Consider the following 19,238-nt stretch of genomic DNA (forward strand, 5'->3'; position numbering starts at 1 on the left):
ACTGTTCTTCCTCAGGTTCTTCCTGGATGAGTGCCGCGCTCTGGTCTTCGTGGTGGACAGCAGCGATCCGAGCCGCCTGCCGGAGGCCCAGCAGGCCCTGAGGAAGGTTCTGAGTGACGAGAGGCTGCGACAGGTTCCTCTGATGGTTCTCGCCAACAAGAAGGACCTGCCCAACTCCATGACCATACGGGAGGTACGACACACAGCGCACTAAGATCCCTAGAACCCAGAGAACCCATTACTATGTGATAGTTACAACACACAGCACGTTAAGAGCACTGAGAACACGGAGAACCCCAGAGAGCCCCCGTGAGAATGCTAAGAACCCATAACCATTGATGAGGTACGAAACACGGCCACACGGAAGAACCTCAAGAGCCAAAAAACCCTGAGAACCCCAGAGAACCCCAAGAACCTCCAAGAACCTCCGAAACCCCCAGAGAATTATTTTATTTTCATGTTGTTAATTCAAACATTTACACCTGACCTACCACTATGACCCTCCTCCTCTTCCTCCTCCTCTCTCTGACCCTCCTCCTCTCTCTGACCCTCTTCTTCCTCCTCTTCCTCTCTCTGACCCTCCTCCTCTTCCTCTCTCTGACCCTCCTCCTCTTCCTCCTCCTCTCTCTGACCCTCTTCTTCCTCCTCTTCCTCTCTCTGACCCTCCTCCTCTTCCTCTTCCTCTCTCTGACCCTCTTCTTCCTCCTCTTCCTCTCTCTGACCCTCCTCCTCTTCCTCCTCCTCTCTCTGACCCTCTTCTTCCTCCTCTTCCTCTCTCTGACCCTCCTTCCTCCTCCTCCTCTCTCTGACCCTCCTCCTCCTCCTCTCTCGGATCCTCCTCCTCTTCCTCTCTCTGATCCTCCTCTTCCTCCTCAGGTCTCCAGACAGTTGGATCTTCATCGTTACTCAGACCGTCTGTGGGAGATTCAGGCCTGCAGTGCTCTGAAGGGACTCGGCCTCCAGCAGGCCTTCATCTCTGTCAGCAAGATGATCAGGAAGAGCTGAGGAGGAGGAGGAGGAGGAAGAGGAGGAGAATGAGGGGTTCAAATTTAAACAAGAATTTTCATGTATTTGTACTGAATGACACTTGGTGTAAAGATGTAATAATCAAACAGTAGAGATGATTGATTGTGATGTGATAATCAATAAAGATGATTGATCATAGTGATTGATTTATATTCTGTTTTTGCTCATCAAACTTGCTGATAAATATGAATTATTTCATCCAATCAATATGCAGTGTTTTCCCATCTGAATTCTGCCTGGTATCCAATCAGAAGGCAGATTAAAAGAACGGGTTCTGTGTCTGTGTGAGGAGATAAAATATGACCGGACTGTTTCCTGCTGTTCAATTTTAAATCAATTTATTGATTTGAGTTCAGAAATCAATCGGCTGATCATCAGTCAGCTGTCCAGGTCCTAATTGTTCAGATGTTCTTCCTGGTTCCGTCATGGTTGTTGGTTCTGAGTGTGTGCAGACTCCTCAGAGAGAACCAGGATTGGACCAGCAGCAGGACCGGGACCAGGACCCAGAGCCCATTGAAGAGAACCAGGTAGACCCATAGGTGGAGCCGGCTGGACGTGTCTAGGTGAGGACTGCCCATCAGCCAATCAGGACAGAAGGTCATCCAGCCGCCATACAACTCGCACACGCTCAGAGCCACCTGCAGGAAGTGTCTGCAGATACACACAAATACACACAGTACACAGAGTATAAATACTACATCTGTATACACTTTACAGTATATATATTCAACCCAGTCCAGGAGTCCAGTCTAGTACTTGTAGTACTTGTCGTAGTATTAGTACCTGTAGTACTTGTCCTTCAGTACTGCGTGGATCAGCAGCAGAGCCAGTGCAGAGTCCAGGACGACGGTCAGAATCTCGATGGAAACGATCGTCGGATCAGAAACGAGCCAACGAGTGTCGGCTTTACTGTACTCCCTCCCTACAGAGAGACAGACAGGTGGAGAGAGAGACAGATACATTCTACTGACTACTACACTACTGACAAAAAGTCCTGCCTTTAAAATGTTATGGCGCATTTCCACTAGTACCTACTTGGCTCGACTCGACTCGATTCGGTTTGGTTACGTTTCCACCAGCGCTAGTACCTGGTACCAGGTACCATTTTAGTACCTCCTTGGTCGGGGTTCCAAGCAAGCTGAGTCGAGCTGAAAATGCAACGTCACCAGACTGCAGGCCACCGATTGGCCAGGGAGCGGCGTCACTTGATGAGTCACGAAAACGACTCGTTCACAAGAATCAAACCCGCCGTTTTTAAAACCCTGGAAACAGACCGGGCGTTTTTATTATTTCTGTGAACGAGGTAAACGGATACATGCAAACCAAACGCTCCAGGTCCTTAGTTGTGTTTGTTTGTGCCGTATACAAATTACACCACCGGAGTTTCGGGCCACCTTGCTATGACGACCCCCCCACTTTGAGGTGGTACGCTACTGTAATGGAAACGCAACCAAACCGAGTCGAGCCGAGTAGGTACTAGTGGAAACGCGCCATTACTGCAGTCAATTAAATGTTCTGCAGTAGGGGAGTAGAAGTATACAGGAGGCTGCCTAAACCGTCTGATTTGTAGTGTACAGCTGTGTATGTACTGCAGTACAGTAACACCTAGTATAAATACTCCAATTAAGTACATGAGTCTGAAAGTTAAACTCACAGAGTTCAGCCAGCGGACCCTCAGATGTCTCCACCGTCCCCCCCACAGACATGTACACAAATGGCCCCTCCTGACAACAACAGTAAGCAATAAACGACAAACATCCAACTGAGGAGGACAGAGACGTATGAAACCCGCCCTGATTGGTCGTACCAGTGTCAGATGGACGATGACATCATAGAAGAGCCAAAGCAGGACCCACCTGTCCTCTGCTGAGCTCCGCCCACCATACCTGCGTGCTAGCAGGACGGCAGCTAACACCTGGACACTACACGCTAACAGAGACAAGACGGACACCAACGAGAGCCCGGAGTCCATCTGAGGTCAGGAGGAAGAGGAGGAGGAGGAAGAGAAGGAAGAGGAGGAGAGGGAGGAGGAGGAAGAGGAGGGGGAGCAGTAGCAGTAGCAGTAGCAGAAGCAGCAGCAGTAGTAATAGTTGCAGTAGTAGTAGTAGTAGTTGCAGTAGTAGTAGTTGTAGTAGTAGTAGTTGCAATAGTAATAGTAGTAGTTGCAGTAGCAGTAGTAGTAGTAGCAGTAGTTGCAGTAGTACTAGTAGTAGTAGTTGCAGTAGTAGTAGTAGTAGTTGTAGTAGTAGTAGCAGTAGTTGCAGTAGTAGTAGTAGTAGTAGTTGCAGTAGCAGTAGTAGTAGTAGCAGTAGTAGTAGTTGCAGTAGTAGTAGTAGCAGTAGTTGTAGTAGCAGTAGTAGTAGTAGCAGTAGTTGTAGTAGCAGTAGTACTGTGCTCAGAAGGACTCTAGATGAAGACCTGAGACCAACCTGTGTGAATGTGGGGTGAAGTATCAGGCTCCGCCTCCAGTCCCTCTCTCTACTGGTTAACTCCGGCCCACAAGGCCTCTCATTGGATGCTGATGAGAACACCCCACTGCCTGACCCTGCCTCCTCCAACAGAGGTCAAAGGTCACCAGAGTCTGACTCCAAACCAGACTCCATTCATAAAACAACCGATTCTACATATACCCTCTTTGGGTTCTTTATCTCAGAACATCTATGGATCATTGTAGAACCATTTTATAGGTTCATTAATGAATCCATATAGTTTTACAGGCATTAAAAGGTTCTTTAAATCACAGCAAAGTTTACATTTAGTAGAGATAATGAAATACAGTAAAACACCCACAAAATAAACAGAAACCCGGCTGAATGAGTTAGAGAAGAGAAGAAGCAGTGACAGAGTTCATCCAGCTGGAGGCGACACTCTGATGTTAACAACCAACCTGAACCCTCACAGTGATCCTAAAACACATGGTCCTAATGAGTCAGGAGACGGCGGCTACACTCTCCGTTAACAAGAAACCTGCAACACTTTAGCACAGATCAGGTAACAGGCCAAGACTCTGTAAACCAATAAACTGATTTCAGGAACCAAAGCAGCCAACTGACCCTGCAGGGGTGATTTAGTGAAGTCACAGCAGACACATCAGCCAATCAGAGGGCTTCTCTGATTATCAATATAAATGTTTCTTTGTGAGGACGAATGTTTATTTTAATCGTCTCACTTTAAAAACAGAAACCAGCTGATCAAAGATCTGAAGAAATCAGACGTCAGTGAGAGACAAGAAACAGAACCGTGGTCACACTGAGTTTTATTGATTACATGTCAAGTCCAGGTGAGTCTCACGCACCTGGTGGATAACTGACAGGAAACAGGTCACAAGATCAAACAGGAAATGCTCTTTGGTAGCAGAAAGTTTCTCTTTGAGTCAACAGAACAAAAGAACAAGAAAAAAACGAATGAGTGACGTTAAACCTGAAACAACAGAACAGCTGAACGACGGATCAATGACACAAACTATATTAACAAACTCTATTTAAACATAACTAACCATAACTATGATTTAACATCAATATGAACCAATGAAACAAACTATAGTTTATATCATTGATTGATTCATCAGTTTAACTAAAACAAACTAATTGATGAGGTCTATGGATCAGGTCTATTGATCAGGTTCTCCGTCACCAGTTCTCTGATTAATACTTCAGGGTCATTAATAAGCAGTTAAATCAATAACAGGTTACAGGTTCTTACTCAGTGGAGATAAACATCGACTTATTGATCGGTAGAAACAAATCAATAACATAATTTCTATTAAAAACATTTCAGACAGCACACAGAATGCATCACAGGAACATCCGTCAACATATAGGGACATCAGGAGAACCTAAAGAAAACATTTGGTGGGACCTCAGTGGAAACTTAAGGGAACCTTAGAGTGCTACCCAAGTGGAATGTTAGAGGAAGCTTGGGGGGACCTTGGAGGAACCCTAGGGGAAATTAACTAACCTTGGGGGAACTTACAGGGAACTTGAAAACCTTGAGGGGTATTATAGGAACTTTGGCAGTGCCTTAAGGGAATGCTTAGTGGAACCTTAGAATATGGGAATGTTACAGGAATCTTGGGGTACCTTAAGAAAATGTTAGGGGCCCTGAAGGTAGTGAAACAGAAGTGATCCTTTGGGGAATGTTAGGCTAACCTTAAGGAGACTTGGAGAAACATCCAGAGGAACCTCAAGGCAAGTACAGAATTATTGAAACATTCAGTGGAACATTAGAGGAACATTAGAGAAGCATGAGAGGAATGTTTTCAGGAATCTGTTTAGCACCATGTTCTGTGTGTGAGGGTCATGGAGAGGTACAGGTGTTCAGTTGGGTTCCACTTCATATTGCCTAAATGTTTTTGATTATTAGTAATCATGTTTCTATCAGTCACCAGTTTAGGAACAAAAGAAGAAACATGAAGAACGTTTCAAATGAAAACACTTCACGTTCAGTAAAACGACAAACATAATGTGTTTATATATTTAAGAATTTAACATTAAAATTCTCCAACTTCATACAGAACTGAAATAAACGGGTGTTTTGTATGTTTTTTGTTCATTAAAAGTAAAAATGTTGGAGATTTAGTGGAACCCTCGGCTTCTTTAAGAAAAATCACCCTGCAGCCAGCAGCTGTTAGCTTAGCTTAGCACAAAGACTGCAAACAAACCTTAGAGGAATCCTGTGGAACCTATTAGGGGAACTTTGATGGAACCTCTGTGGGAAAAGATCTGAGGTTCTTTAAAGGCACCTTGTGGGTACATTGAGAGAATGTTAAGGGTTAGCTTAGCTTAAATGAACTTCAGATCAACCATAAAGGAACTTTAGAGGAACCTCAAGGAACCATTTAATTGAATCTGAGGGGGGGTTTTTAGGGAAACCAGGAAAGAACCTCATGGAAAGCATGGGTCAACCTCGGGGGAGCATCAGGAGATCTGTTCCCCCTTTGGGGATACTTAAGGAAACTTTAAGTGAACATTACAGAAACCGGGAGGAACATTGGGGGGCATGTAGAGGAATCGTTTGTTCCCTCGGACAGAACCAGGTCTAATGTTCCCCCAGGTTCCAGGCTTTATGCTAAGATAAGCTAACAGTTTCCATCCATCTACCTCTCAGAGAGCAGAAGAAGGAGAGGAGGGTTCCACCGAATGTTGTTCAGATCTGTTCTGTGGTTGATGAACCTCTGTGAATGTGACTCTGTGTTTAGGGTTCCTCCTTTTCCTCCTCCTGAGGAAGAGTGGAGGACAAAGCAAACTCCTCATTGGCTCCCTCTGAAACCACCGACAGGTCACAGGCCTCCACACCTGTCGCCTCCACACGTTCCGCCTCGTCGCCTGCTCCTGCCTCCTCCTTCACCTCCTCTTCGCCTGCTTCCTCCTTCTCCCTCACCTCCTCCTCCTTCACCTCCTCCTCTCCTGCTCCCTCCTTCACCCCCTCCTCCTCCTGCTGCCTGGCTGGAGCCAGCTGTTCATGGACATCAGTGAAGGGGACCTCCTCCCCAGCACTGCCCAGCGGGGAGAGCTGGATGTTGGCTTCGGTGAAGGCCGACTCCCCGGTCTGAGTGGGGTCTTCAGGGGGCTGAGAGTCAGAGCTGCTGCGAGGCTAAAAACAGAGACAGAGAACCATAGAGTCATTTTAGAGGAACCTCAGGGGAAACATGAGTGAAACGTGAGTTACCTATAATAGAGTGTTATGTAAGGGGAACCTTGGAGAAACATTAATGGAACCATGGAGGGATTTTAAAGGACCATCAGGAGAACCTTGAAGGATGAACATTAGGGAAACTGTGAGGAACTTTATAAGAGGAACCTTAGAGGAACTTTCCGAAAATATGAAGGAGGATCTTTAGGTTGTTCAGGGATCCTCTGGTTACCTAAATTGGATTGCTAGGGTAACCTTAGAGGACCTTTGAGGTACTAAAGGGGAACCTTGGGGTAAACTTAGAGGAAAGTCAATGTGACTTCAGGAGAACCACAAAAAAACTTTAGGGGAACATCTGTGAAAACTTTAGGGGAACCTTTAAGGCAGGGGTGCCCACACTTTTTTGTGTTGCGAGCTACTTTTAAAATGACCAGGTCAAAATGATCTACCTACATTATAAATGCTAAACATATACTGAGTATACTTTATATATGCAATATATGTTGGCGTACACTGCATAACTGCAGCTAATGTAACCCTGGTATTACACATAAAAGCTGTAATGAACATAGGTGACAAACAGTGATGTAACCATCAATATTGCACACAAGTGACAAGAGTAATTGGAACATTCAATACATTTATGGTCACTACCTTACTCTGATGACTTGCACTGAATGGAGTCAAATATCCCTTCCTGTCCAGTTCCCCATCCCAGAATATCCCTTCTTTAGTAGATATAAATTGGAAGGCTAACTAGGTCACTTCGCTCGCTGGAGTTTTGCAGTAGCCAGCACGTCTGACCGCTCGTGTCCCTGTCCGTGACCCGTAGCAGAGAAGAGATCTCAGACTGGCCGCCCTGTACGTCAATCAAGTCGCAAACACCATAGGGAGGATATAAACATTTGTTCATTTTCTAAACCACTTAGTCCTAATTAGGGATGATAGGTGATGGACTAAAATCTTTTTTTTAACGTCACGTGATCTACCCACACTGCCTTCAACGTATTGGGCACCCCTGCTTTAAGGGAACCTTGGGGGACTCTTTAGGGGAACCTCAGGGACAATTTAAGGGAACCTTTGGGGCAACCTTCGGAGTGGCTCTGGGACATGTCAGGGGAACCTTAGAGGAACTTAGGGTGTGATAATAATGGAGAACCTGGTACCTTCCTGATGCTGAAGGTCAGCGGGGAAACCTTCAGACTGGACGTCTTCTGTTTGATCTTCTCTCGCTGCTCCTGAGAGACGATCTTCGTCCCAATCTTTGTCATCTTCTTCTCAATGTTCTGCCTGGAGAACGCCTTCTTCAGGCTGTCCACCTGAGTGAGAGAGAGAGAGGTACACCTGTCTGACTGAATACCTGTCTATCTAAACCACCGTCTGCATGTCTGATCACCTGTCTGTGGTTCTGACCTTCTTCAGACTGGAGCGTTTCAGCTTCTCAGCTCTGGACTTTTCCATGTTCTCCAGGTCATAAGGCCACGCCTCCTCCTCCTCTGGCTCCGCCTCCAGCCCGACATCCTCGTCAGACGATAGGTCAATGGTCTGGAGCCCACCCTCTTGGGAACGGTTGCCGTCAACAACACCCAGCTCTGACTCATCGCCTTCCTCCAGGATCTCATCACGGGGGTAAGGAGGAGGGTCCTTCACAAAGACACTGGAGGGGATCTCGTTCTCCTCCTGGAGTGGGTGGGGGGTGTTGAGGAAATAATCAGAGAACCTTATTGGTTTGAGTGGAACCTCAGTGTAAGATTAAAGGAACTTTACAGGAACCTTAGGGAAACCTTAAGGTTACCTTCGGAGAATACGAAGGGACCCTTGGGGTTACCTTAGGAAAATGCTAGGGAAGTCTTACGGAAACCTTACGGTTACCTTGGAAGAATACTATGGGAGCCTGGGGGTTACCTTAAGAGAATGCTAGGGGAACCTTAAGGTTACCTGAGGAGAATGCTAGGGGAACCGTAGGAAAACCTTAAGGTTACCTTAGGAGAATGCTAGGGGAACCTTAGGGAAAGCTTAAGGTTACCTTAGGGGAATGCTAGAGGGAACCTTAAGGTTACCTTAGGAGAATGATAGGGAGAACCTTAGGGAAACCTTAAGGTTACCTTAGGAGAATGCTAGGGAGAACCATAGGTTACCGTAGGAGAATCCTAGGGAACCTAAGGGTAACACAAGAGGAACCTGAGGGGAACCTAAGCCTATGTGGAGAGCTGTTCATATATAACAGTGTAATATGTGATTGTTATGATGGTTATTTGCAGACCAGTTCAGTCCAGTTCTTCCCCAAATTTGGCAAATGCCCATCAGAACCATCGATTAACCATGAATTTAGCCCTGAAAACATTAGATGTTTGGTTCCACAAGGTTCCTTTAACCTTCGGTCTTTAATCTGAAAAGATGAAAACAAAACATCCAGGAACTTAAATAGGAACAGTAACAAACTGAGAAGAATCAAAATGGGACATGATGTTCCCTTTAACTTACACAATAATTTCACATCTCTGATCTTGAACACCAGATCGACAGCAGTTTGTTAATTAAAGGGCGAATTCAGTGAATTTGATGATTAAAAGGTTTTTAATGGCTGATTAACCATCCCTTCAGTTAATCAATGTGACTGTCAGGTGACATTAACAGGGTCATGTGACCATCCACAGACTTTTGTCAATAAAACATTGTTGAAGCCCAGGAGACTGAAGGGTTAAAAGGCTGACAGGGAGCCACGCCGCCCTGAGGAATGCTGGGAATTTTAGGGAGGACGGGAACGAGTCAGAGAGACACATAGAATACTAAACAGAGTACTACACAGAGTACACACAGTACAACAGAGTATACACTGATACTATAGAGTACATGCACAGTACTACACAGTACAACACAGAGTACACAATCAGAACATACACAGTAACCATGGCAACCAGACCACATGATCACATGACCACACGATGACCTCTGTGTTTCCATAAAATGTTTCCAGTTCAGTTCCTGCAGCAGCTGACGACCAAATAAGGTCACTAACATGTACTACTACTACAATTACTATTACTACAGTACTAGAACTAATGCTGATGATGCTAGTACTGATAATACTACGACTATTATGACCAAATAAGGTCACAGACTGGAAACCAACAGCTCAGTGATACTACACATAGTACTAGTGATACTAGTGATAGCACTACTCGCCTGACCTCTGACCTCCCGTCTCTCTCACCTGGAAGATGAGGACCTTGAAGTTGTTCCTGTTGATCAGGTGGGTGTGGTTCGCCTCCAGCTTCTTCACCTGGACTCCCTGACGCTCCATCTTATCACGCACCTGCACACACAAGCACACGTTCAGCCCACCTGAGAGGTGAGACATGTGGGACAGATTCAGTCACAGGTGAGACAGGTGTGATGTGTCCAGGTGTGGTACCTCCTTCATGGTGACAGACAGCTTACGGCTCTTGTCCAGCAGCTTGCTGACGGTGTTGGAGGTGTGACTGTGGCTCTTGGAGAGTTTGGTCATATCAGCCTGGATCCCCCTGACCACGCCCTCCATCTCCACCTGGTGCACCTGAAACAACCAATCAGAGATCAGCCTGGATCCCCCTGACCAAGCCCTCCCTGTCCATCTCCTGGCGACAGTCAGGTGCCTCTCCTGATTGGTCACATGTCTGATGACTGAGCTTGTGGTTATGACACAGGAAGTCGTGAACACATTTGGCATTAAAGCGGTTACGTCATGAGAACATCTTTGCTAGGCAACGCTGCTAAAAAACATGGATGCCAGAAGACAGTTTAGCTAGTTAGCAGTTAACGTGACGCCATTGGAACATCGTTTTCCTCATCGAGTCACTGAGAACAACTAAACAACTAAAACTACAACATGTTAACTCCACTGAATCATTGACCTCCACAGCCTCCAATGTTACTGAACACGTCAACAACACACCTACACATCAACAACATGTCAACAACACATCAACACATTAACAAGTCAACAACACAACATCAACATGTCAGCAAAACATCAACAACTTGTAAACAACACGTCAACAATACGCCAACAACACGTTAACTCAAAAAGTTCACATGAAGTCTGATCGCCCTGCTTTAATGATCTCCCATCACATTTTACCTGTTTTTACATCACATTGGGTGTTAGCTGTAACCACAAGTCAGGAGGACATTTTAACCTGCAGCCTGACAGGAACCAGTTCTAACATGTTATTATTCACATACCATCTGACATGGAAACCACAACCACTCATCCACACTGACAGGAAGCAGCTCCAAACGCTGGTTAAAGCAGAGTCTTATTCTGGAGGAGTCTCAGACAGCAGAGACTTTCAGCTGAAGCATCTTAAAATGAGAAACATGTGAGGAATCCAGCATCATGTCTACTAACAGCTGAAACCTGCAGCCCAGAGGGCCGCCACGGGTCATGTGACACCTGAGCGTTGGCCTAAATTAGATCTTTGTTGTCAAAGCTTTCCTTAAAGCCTTTTCCTTAAAGGGAGAAAAACACAGCTACGCACTGAGCGAGGAGAGACACAGTCCCAAAGACAAAAACTGATCCTGAATCAGACAGTTACAGCTAATCAGCCTAAATCAGCTGTTTTTTAAGTGGAGTTTGGTTTGGACAGTTTGAAGTTTTCCAGCCCCGAGCCTGGAAACTTGTCAGCCCAGGTCCTGGAGCTAGTGCTGATCTCAGTACTGGTTCTGATTCTGGTCTCTGGTCTCTGGTTCTGGTCTCTAGTCCTGGTCTCTGGTCTTGGTCTCTGGTCTTGGTCTCTAGTCCTGGTCTCTGGTTCTGGTCTTTAGCTCACCTCCATCTTGTTCTGGTTTTCCTGGACGGCGTCCAGCATGTGGACCAGCTTGTCCAACAGCGTGAGGACCGTGATGGCATTGACGGGACCCTGACCCATCGTCTCGGGGTCCAAACCTGCCAGGGGGGACGAGGGGGAGGGCTGGGTCTCCTCCAGCTGGTCCTGGTGGTCTTGGTCCTGGTGGGGGACCAGTAGGTCCTGGGTCTGATGGGTCTCGGTGGTCACCATGATGACTCCGTCCTCACACATCGACTCCGAGTTGAACAAAAACACCAGAAAGTTTCCTGCTGCAGAGACGATCCCCGCCCTCCGAGTGTATGTGAGTGTGTGTGTGTGTGTGTGTGCTGCGCTCTGATTGGTTGGCTCACAGGAAAACTTTCCGTCCAACTTCCCGACGGTGGAAGCATCCACACCTTTAACCCCTTCACTCCCACGGCTGTGTGAATGTAGACGGACTGCACCTTTACTGCTGTAGTGGAAACCATTAATGTGAAATGACTCATTCACCTCTGCTGTTTCAGCAGAATGTAATGAAACAGAATTGAAAACATTTAAAACTAAAACAAAGAAAAGACACATGAACATAATCAGAAAATACTTTAATAAGTAAATTCATAAAAATTAAATCTGGTCTAAATGTGAATAAATGAGGAAATTCACCAAAATAAAAAGTGAAAATAAAATGAAGCAGTAAATATGTGTTAATAAAGGGTTAACTCTCTCTCTGCAGCCCAGTGTCTCTCTACCACACCCGCGGGGGCGGGGGGGGGTAGTTCCCATGACGACCGTGTGTGTGTGTGTGTGTGTGTGTGTGTGTGTGTGTGTAGGTCTCTCACTCGTGTTTTTAAGGTGAAGTCATTTGGAAGGAAACCTCCCTGTTTGTGTGAGTGTCTCTCACCCCCCCTCTCGCCCTCTGTTTGTTCATAGAGATCTGGTGTTTTTACTACACTCAGAACTTCACTGTAGAATTCAGCATTTTAAACCAGGCTTCACTGACTGAACCCTGAATGTTACATTACTCTAAGGTTCTCCTTTAACATTTAAAGTATAAAACTGAGAACTCTTTGTGGACTGGCTGGTTTGCTGGCTGTTTGTTTCCTCCACTGTGGAACGGCCATGATTCAGTCCTGTTTGTTTGGTGGTACAGTTGATCTTAAAACATGACTAATTTGAATGGAATTTGGTGGGAAGTTCAATCATAAAAGACCTTATGTATGTTTATGGAACTACAGTGGAACCTCAGGAGAACACTAGGAAAACCTCTGAGGAACTTTGGGGGATGTTAATGTAACCTTAAAGGAATTGTATGCAAACCTTAGGTTATCTTCGGGGAGCATTTATGGAACATTACAGACCTTTACAGGAACCTTAGGCGACCTTAGTGGAACCTGAGGAGAACCTTAGGAGAAATCCAGGGGGGTGTTAGAGGACCTTCAGAGGAACACTGAGGAACCACATGTAAAATATTCAGAGTACATTAGTGGAACCTAAGGAGACCCTTAGAGGAACCGGCCTCCGTAAAGGATTCACAGCTGGACGTTAACTTTCAAATCAAAATGAACGTGAAATCAACTACAAAAAAATAGAGATGGGGAACTGGAACGCCCTGAGAACCCTTCAGGATCAGGTCCTTGGGTTCAATGTGGATCAAGTCTCTGAGCTGTAAAGCAACCAGGTTCAGGTCTGTGGTGGTTCTGTGAAGAACTCCGTTTAATTTCAGCAATCAGACGAGTCCGGTCATGTGACTCTGGGTTAATTCATCTATCCGCTGTGCGGAGAACGGTTCTTTATACTTTAAACAGTTTATCATCGGCGTTAGAGCAGAGAACAGTTCTGCAGGAGGTCAGATAGGATTGAGGTGGAAACAGGAAGAGATGATCGCATGATGGAATTCACACAAACACAATACACTCATTGGGGGGGGGGGGTTCCTGTCCCTGTGCTGGGATTCAGGAATGTCAAGATCCCACCCCTCACCCCCCCACCCCCCCGGAAGACCATTGGACCAGGTGAAAGCTCCAGATAGGAAGGTTTCAGATTAAAGAACAACTTCAACAAGCCTGAAACTGTAACATGAACTTGAAGTCATTTAAACGTTAAATCAGTCAATCTTTATTTATACAGCGGCGGTTCATAACAGTGTTTTCTCAAGACACTTTCCATAAAGAGCAGGTCTAGACCAGGTCTAAATCAGGTCTAGACCAGGTCTAAATCAGCACCTCAAGTTTACAAGACGTTAATGTTTATATAAAACAGGTCTCATCTTTACATTTAATTCACTTAAACCTTCTGTCAGCTTAATGTCTTTTAATTCAGAATGTAGTTTTTGTAAATAACAGACGTAGTTTAGTTTACCGTAAACAACATACGTAGTTTAGTTTACTGTAGTTAATAGATGTAATACCTTTCTCAGTCTGTTCTCGTGTTTTTGTCAAACGTCGTCATTCTCTGTCCGACTGCTGCTCCAATTCAAGTTCAACATAAACCCTACTGAACATTTTTTTAAAGTCACACCTGCCAAGTCCGAACTACCAAGTACACAAGTCCAAACTTGGAGTACTCGGTACTGAGGATGGCCTCTTGTTTAGTTTATCATAAATAATAAATGTAGCTTAGTTTACAGTACAGATTTCAGGTCGTCTTCCTCTCTGGTCACAATCGTTATTTACTCTCTGACGTTTCTCTGGTCTTTGCACCAACATGGCGCCTGCTCAGGTTTGTTTGAACTACGTTACCCATAATCCCCAGAGGCTCAGCAACATGACGTCAGCACTAACCGATCCGATGTCTTTCAGCTTTATTTTATTTCTTTAATCAAACAGTTACATAAAAACACAAGCAACAATTAATCAACTCTGATTGGTTGCTGAATGTCTATGTCACAGTTTCCTGGTCTCTGATTGGTTGCTGAATGTCTATGTCACAGTTTCCTGGTCTCTGATTGGTTGCTGAATGTCTATGTCACAGTTTCCTGGTCTCTGATTGGTCAGTCTCGTCATCATTTATTAATCTAAGGTTATAAATGACTACAAATATTTAGCGAAACTCAACATTAAATTCTAATTAAATACTCTGAACTTAATAAGTGATCATTTATTAATAGTGTTATTGATCCAGTTCAGTGTTTATTGATTACTGATGGTGAGGATTCATCAATCACCGCTGTGACCTGGGCTCTGATTGGCTGGAAGGTCAACCAGAGAACGAGTTCAAAGGACGACCTTTCACCCCGAGGCCGAGCACCTGTACACAAACACACACACACACACACACGTCATGTCAGCATCAACACGTGTCTGTGAATAAAGTGATACAGGTGAGTTGTCTCACCCTGAAGGTGTGTCCGGCCAGCGGTTGCTGTCTGCTCTCTGATTGGTCGAGGCCCAGACTGGCTGAGGTGACGTACAGGTGTGAGAGGTCTGGGCCTCCGAAACAAACTGAGGTGGTCTTCATCACCGGGAGAGAGACGGTCTGCATCCGCACACCTGTGAGAACCACAGGTAACCTCACCCTCATCTTCATCATCTCACCAAGATAAACCAGAATAAACCAGGATAACCAGTATAACTAACCAGTAGCGGGGTCGATGTTGATGACCCGTCCTCCGTTGTAACACGCCACCCACAGGCGCCCGTCGCCGTCTACCACCATGCCGTCGGGAAGCCCCTCCCCCTCCTCCATACGGTACACCACACGACGGTTACCTAGGCAACGCTTCCTCATTTTAGTGAACTGCTCCTTTAATCCATCTGAGTATTATTGTGTGTACTACAGCATAAGTACACATGTGTACTACAGTATAAGTACTCAGGTACCGAGGTGTCCGCTGGTCGAGTCGTAGTCGAAGGCGTCGACGGTCAGAGACAAACTGTCGATGTAGAAAAACGTCCTCTGATCCAAAGACCAGTCCATCCCGTTAGATATGTCTACCTGAGAGAGTGAGACAGGGACAGAGAGACCAGTCCATCCCGTTAGATATGTCTACCTGAGAGAGTGAGACAGGGACAGAGAGACCAGTCCATCCCGTTAGATGTGTCTACCTGAGAGAGTGAGACAGGGACAGAGAGACCAGTCCATCCCGTTAGATGTGTCTACCTGAGAGAGTGAGACAGGGACAGAGAGACCAGTCCATCCCGTTAGATATGTCTACCTGAGAGAGTGAGACAGGGACAGAGAGACCAGTCCATCCCGTTAGATGTGTCTACCTGAGAGAGTGAGACAGGGACAGAGAGACCAGTCCATCCCGTTAGATGTGTCTACCTGAGAGAGTGAGACAGGGACAGAGAGACCAGTCCATCCCGTTAGATATGTCTACCTGAGAGAGTGAGACAGGGACAGAGAGACCAGTCCATCCCGTTAGATATGTCTACCTGAGAGAGTGAGACAGGGACAGAGAGACCAGTCCATCCCGTTAGATATGTCTACCTGAGAGAGTGAGACAGGGACAGAGAGACCAGTCCATCCCGTTAGATGTGTCTACCTGAGAGAGTGAGACAGGGACAGAGAGACCAGTCCATCCCATTAGGTATGTCTACCTGAGAGAGTGAGACAGGGACAGAGAGACCAGTCCATCCCGTTAGATATGTCTACCTGAGAGAGTGAGACAGGTACAGAGAGACCAGTCCATCCCGTTAGATATGTCTACCTGAGAGAGTGAGACAGGGACAGAGAGACCAGTCCATCCCGTTAGGTATGTCTACCTGAGAGAGTGAGACAGGGACAGAGAGACCAGTCCATCCCGTTAGGTATGTCTACCTGAGAGAGTGAGACAGGGACAGAGAGACCAGTCCATCCCGTTAGGTATGTCTACCTGAGAGAGTGAGACAGGTACAGAGAAACCAGTCCATCCCGTTAGATATGTCTACCTGAGAGAGTGAGACAGGTACAGAGAGACAGGTTCAGACAGGTAGACAGACAGACAGACAGACAGGTGAGGTTACCTGGGTCAGGTGTGTGGTCACAGTGAGGTCGGGGTTCACAGAGAACAGCGACCCTTGGCGTCTCTGGACCTCTGCCGGTCTCACCTCCTTCCCCATCGTACCTGAGACGCCACACACAGTTATCACGGCAACAGCACCTCAGACAGACAGGTTAACACACAGGTGACAGGTAGGCGGACCGACCTGCCAGCAGGCGTCCAATCGGATCAACCTTCCCGTCGTTCAGCCGATTGTTCGGTTTGTCCTCATCCACCTCAGCCAATGATGTCATCATCTGAGTCGACCAATCAAACGCCACGATGCTGCGACCCACGCCTGCCACATAACCACCTGACCGGCGAGGAACCGCAAAGCCCACGTTGTCACCTGTGACAGACAGACAGGTGAGACGTGTTCCATTTACAGTTCTCTAAATGTTTCCTGTGTGCTGATTGGCTGACCTGTCTCCACAGACTGAATTTGATTGGTCGTTGGACTCCAGCGGTGGATTTTCCGCCCGGCGATGTCAACGAACAGCAGCGTCTGCTCTGACTCCTCCCACACCGGCCCCTCACCAATCAGAGCGCCGGCCTTCACCGCACACTCCACCCTCACCGATGACATCATCAGCTGTCTGTCTGGACCAATCACTGAGCAGGAGAGAACTGGCCTGCCCTGTTTCCATGGAAACAACAATAACAACAGGAATCAGGGGTGCGCGATATCGATCCGATACCAAGTAAATACAGGGCCAGTATTACCGATACCGAAAAACAGCCGATCTACTTTGGTGTGGTGGAGAGTCAGTTATTTAATCAGTCTGCTAAGATTACAGTTATGACCAATCACTCATCGAGAGGTGACTGACTAAAGGTGGAGGTGACTGACTGAAGGTGGAGGTGACTGACTAAAGGTGGAGGTGACTGACTGAAGGTGGAGGTGACTGACTGAAGGTGGAGGTGACTGACTAAAGCTGGAGGTGACTGACTGAAGGTGGAGGTGACTGACTGAAGGTGGAGGTGACTGACTAAAGCTGGAGGTGACTGACTAAAGGTGGAGGTGACTGACTGAAGCTGGAGGTGACTGACTGAAGCTGGAGGTGACTGAAGGTGGAGGTGACTGAAGCTGGAGGTGACTGAAGGTGGAGGTGACTGACTGAAGGTGGAGGTGACTGACTGAAGGTGGAGGTGACTGACTAAAGGTGGAGGTGACTGACTGAAGGTGGAGGTGACTGACTGAAGGTGGAGGTGACTGACTAAAGCTGGAGGTGACTGACTGAAGGTGGAGGTGACTGACTGAAGGTGGAGGTGACTGACTAAAGGTGGAGGTGACTAAAGCTGGAGGTGACTAAAGCTGGAGGTGACTGAAGCTGGAGGTGACTAAAGCTGGAGGTGACTGAAGGTGGAGGTGACTGAAGCTGGAGGTGACTGAAGGTGGAGGTGACTAAAGCTGGAGGTGACTGAAGGTGGAGGTGACTGAAGCTGGAGGTGACTGAAGCTGGAGGTGACTAAAGCTGGAGGTGACTGAAGGTGGAGGTGACTGAAGCTGGAGGTGACTGAAGCTGGAGGTGACTAAAGCTGGAGGTGACTGAAGGTGGAGGTGACTGAAGCTGGAGGTGACTGAAGGTGGAGGTGACTGAAGGTGGAGGTGACTGACTGAAGGTGGAGGGGGTTAGTTACCCTGTACCATGTGACTGCTGACCGGAGAGAAGAGAAACTGAAACATAAGTATCGATCAATACCCATACTTTAGATCCATCCGCCCACCACTACACAGTACTACACAGTACTACACAGTACTACACAGGGGACAAAGATACCACACAGTACTACACAGGGGACAAAGGTACCACACAGTACCACACAGTACCACACAGTACTACACAGTACTACACAGTACCACACAGGGGACAAAGGTACCACACAGTACTGCACAGTACCACACAGTACTACACAGTACTACACAGTACCACACAGGGGACAAAGGTACCACACAGTACTGCACAGTACCACACAGTACTACACAGTACTACACAGTACCACACAGTACTGCACAGGGGACAAAGGTACCACACAGTACTACACAGTACTGCACAGGGGACAAAGGTACCACACAGTACCACACAGTACTACACAGTACTACACAGGGGACAAAGGTACTACACAGTACTACATGTAATGTAACTTCACGTTACGGAGTCAAATGTACACTGAAGTACACTGAAGTACTGCAACACTCATTACTGAATACTACCACTGCATATTGTCCGCTCTCCCCTCTCGCCAAACTCCATTTAAAATCCGACCCTTTTTATTGCTGCCTTGCTCATCGGTCCTCACAGACCGTCTGGAATCGATTTCCAGACTTCTCCTCAAACTTCACACGTTGCGGCTCCAAATCCTTCCCGCATTAGAGCCTCAGCTTAGTAAAATATCAACTTTTAGGACCACATGACTACGGTGTCTGACTGTAGCGACCTGCCGGGCTAAATGTTTAGAATTCAGTGTGAGCTTGGTGCAGTTTGGTGCATAATGAAGGCCGATGTGAACTAGAGTCACAGTCGTTTAAGGAGAGTAGGTCACTTGACCGTAACTATAAAAATATTCACTTCCGTAAACACACGGGCTTCTAAATCGACTGATGTTTGAACGGAGTCTGGGTCCCAGACGTCTGCTTAAAGTTCCAGCTTAACAGAGCAGAAGCAGAACAGCACGCGACCGTGTACTTTACATGTACAAATACAGTTTCAAACCTACCTGCAGTACTAACCTTCACTCCGCAGTGCTCCTGGTGTACTTGTACTCTGACCCACACACAGCTCCGCCCGCCCGGCCGGTGGACTCCGACCAAA

At 46.7% G+C, this 19,238-nt stretch overlaps 4 protein-coding genes across 7 annotated transcripts in view; 1 reads left to right on the plus strand and 3 right to left on the minus strand.

The window, feature by feature from the left end:
• The window catches only part of arl11 (ADP-ribosylation factor-like 11), a 1,797-nt gene extending 633 nt beyond the window's left edge, over positions 1–1,164 (plus strand). For all 3 annotated transcript variants that reach the window (XM_070855556.1, XM_070855557.1, XM_070855558.1), the window contains exons 4-5: positions 16–193; positions 877–1,164. In XM_070855556.1, the coding sequence (XP_070711657.1) occupies positions 16–193; positions 877–1,005 (307 nt within the window). In that variant the 3' untranslated portion in view covers positions 1,006–1,164. The remainder of the gene's footprint in view (positions 1–15; positions 194–876) is intronic.
• Positions 1,165–1,419: 255 nt separating this feature from the next.
• ebpl (EBP like) lies at positions 1,420–2,998 on the minus strand. The gene is made up of 4 exons (XM_070855554.1): positions 2,834–2,998; positions 2,681–2,750; positions 1,810–1,948; positions 1,420–1,677 (listed from the first exon to the last, which is right to left on the minus strand). Exons 1-4 carry the CDS (start codon positions 2,996–2,998, stop codon positions 1,428–1,430), a joined length of 624 nt encoding a protein of 207 aa, XP_070711655.1. The 3' UTR covers positions 1,420–1,427.
• A 1,267-nt stretch (positions 2,999–4,265) lies between these two features.
• Positions 4,266–11,779, minus strand: cavin2b (caveolae associated protein 2b). The gene is made up of 6 exons (XM_070855553.1): positions 11,469–11,779; positions 10,073–10,213; positions 9,872–9,973; positions 8,071–8,337; positions 7,824–7,976; positions 4,266–6,618 (listed from the first exon to the last, which is right to left on the minus strand). Exons 1-6 carry the CDS (start codon positions 11,715–11,717, stop codon positions 6,220–6,222), a joined length of 1,311 nt encoding a protein of 436 aa, XP_070711654.1. The 5' UTR covers positions 11,718–11,779; the 3' UTR covers positions 4,266–6,219.
• Positions 11,780–14,248: 2,469 nt separating this feature from the next.
• Positions 14,249–19,162, minus strand: rgn (regucalcin). 2 transcript variants are annotated; one of them, XM_070855619.1, is made up of 8 exons: positions 19,157–19,162; positions 16,849–17,062; positions 16,592–16,774; positions 16,409–16,509; positions 15,284–15,398; positions 15,041–15,172; positions 14,799–14,953; positions 14,249–14,711 (listed from the first exon to the last, which is right to left on the minus strand). In XM_070855619.1, exons 2-8 carry the CDS (start codon positions 17,012–17,014, stop codon positions 14,661–14,663), a joined length of 903 nt encoding a protein of 300 aa, XP_070711720.1. In that variant the 5' UTR covers positions 17,015–17,062; positions 19,157–19,162; the 3' UTR covers positions 14,249–14,660. The 2 variants fall into 2 exon arrangements, with proteins under 2 accessions (XP_070711720.1, XP_070711721.1); XM_070855620.1 differs by lacking the exon at positions 19,157–19,162 and adding an exon at positions 19,144–19,150.
• Positions 19,163–19,238: the final 76 nt, after the last annotated feature.

This window comes from Pempheris klunzingeri, chromosome 24 (assembly GCF_042242105.1).
Source record: "Pempheris klunzingeri isolate RE-2024b chromosome 24, fPemKlu1.hap1, whole genome shotgun sequence".
In the NCBI taxonomy this organism is placed as follows: Eukaryota; Metazoa; Chordata; class Actinopteri; order Acropomatiformes; family Pempheridae; genus Pempheris; species Pempheris klunzingeri.

Coding starts and splice junctions, on each gene's coding strand:
- ebpl (XM_070855554.1), bottom strand. CDS start 2,998: ATGGACTCCGGGCTCTCGTTGGTGTCCGTCTTGTCTCTGTTAGCGTGT. Junction 2,751..2,833: donor TCATCGTCCATCTGACACTG/GTACGACCAATC, acceptor TGTTGTTGTCAG/GAGGGGCCATTTGTGTACAT. Junction 1,949..2,680: donor GGGTCCGCTGGCTGAACTCT/GTGAGTTTAACT, acceptor GTCTCTCTGTAG/GGAGGGAGTACAGTAAAGCC.
- cavin2b (XM_070855553.1), bottom strand. CDS start 11,717: ATGTGTGAGGACGGAGTCATCATGGTGACCACCGAGACCCATCAGACC. Junction 10,214..11,468: donor AAAACCAGAACAAGATGGAG/GTGAGCTAAAGA, acceptor TGGTTGTTTCAG/GTGCACCAGGTGGAGATGGA. Junction 8,338..9,871: donor TCAAGGTCCTCATCTTCCAG/GTGAGAGAGACG, acceptor CACCCACTCCAG/GAGGAGAACGAGATCCCCTC.
- rgn (XM_070855619.1), bottom strand. CDS start 17,014: ATGATGTCATCGGTGAGGGTGGAGTGTGCGGTGAAGGCCGGCGCTCTG. Junction 16,775..16,848: donor AATTCAGTCTGTGGAGACAG/GTCAGCCAATCA, acceptor TGTCTGTCACAG/GTGACAACGTGGGCTTTGCG. Junction 14,954..15,040: donor CAACATCGACCCCGCTACTG/GTTAGTTATACT, acceptor TGGTTCTCACAG/GTGTGCGGATGCAGACCGTC.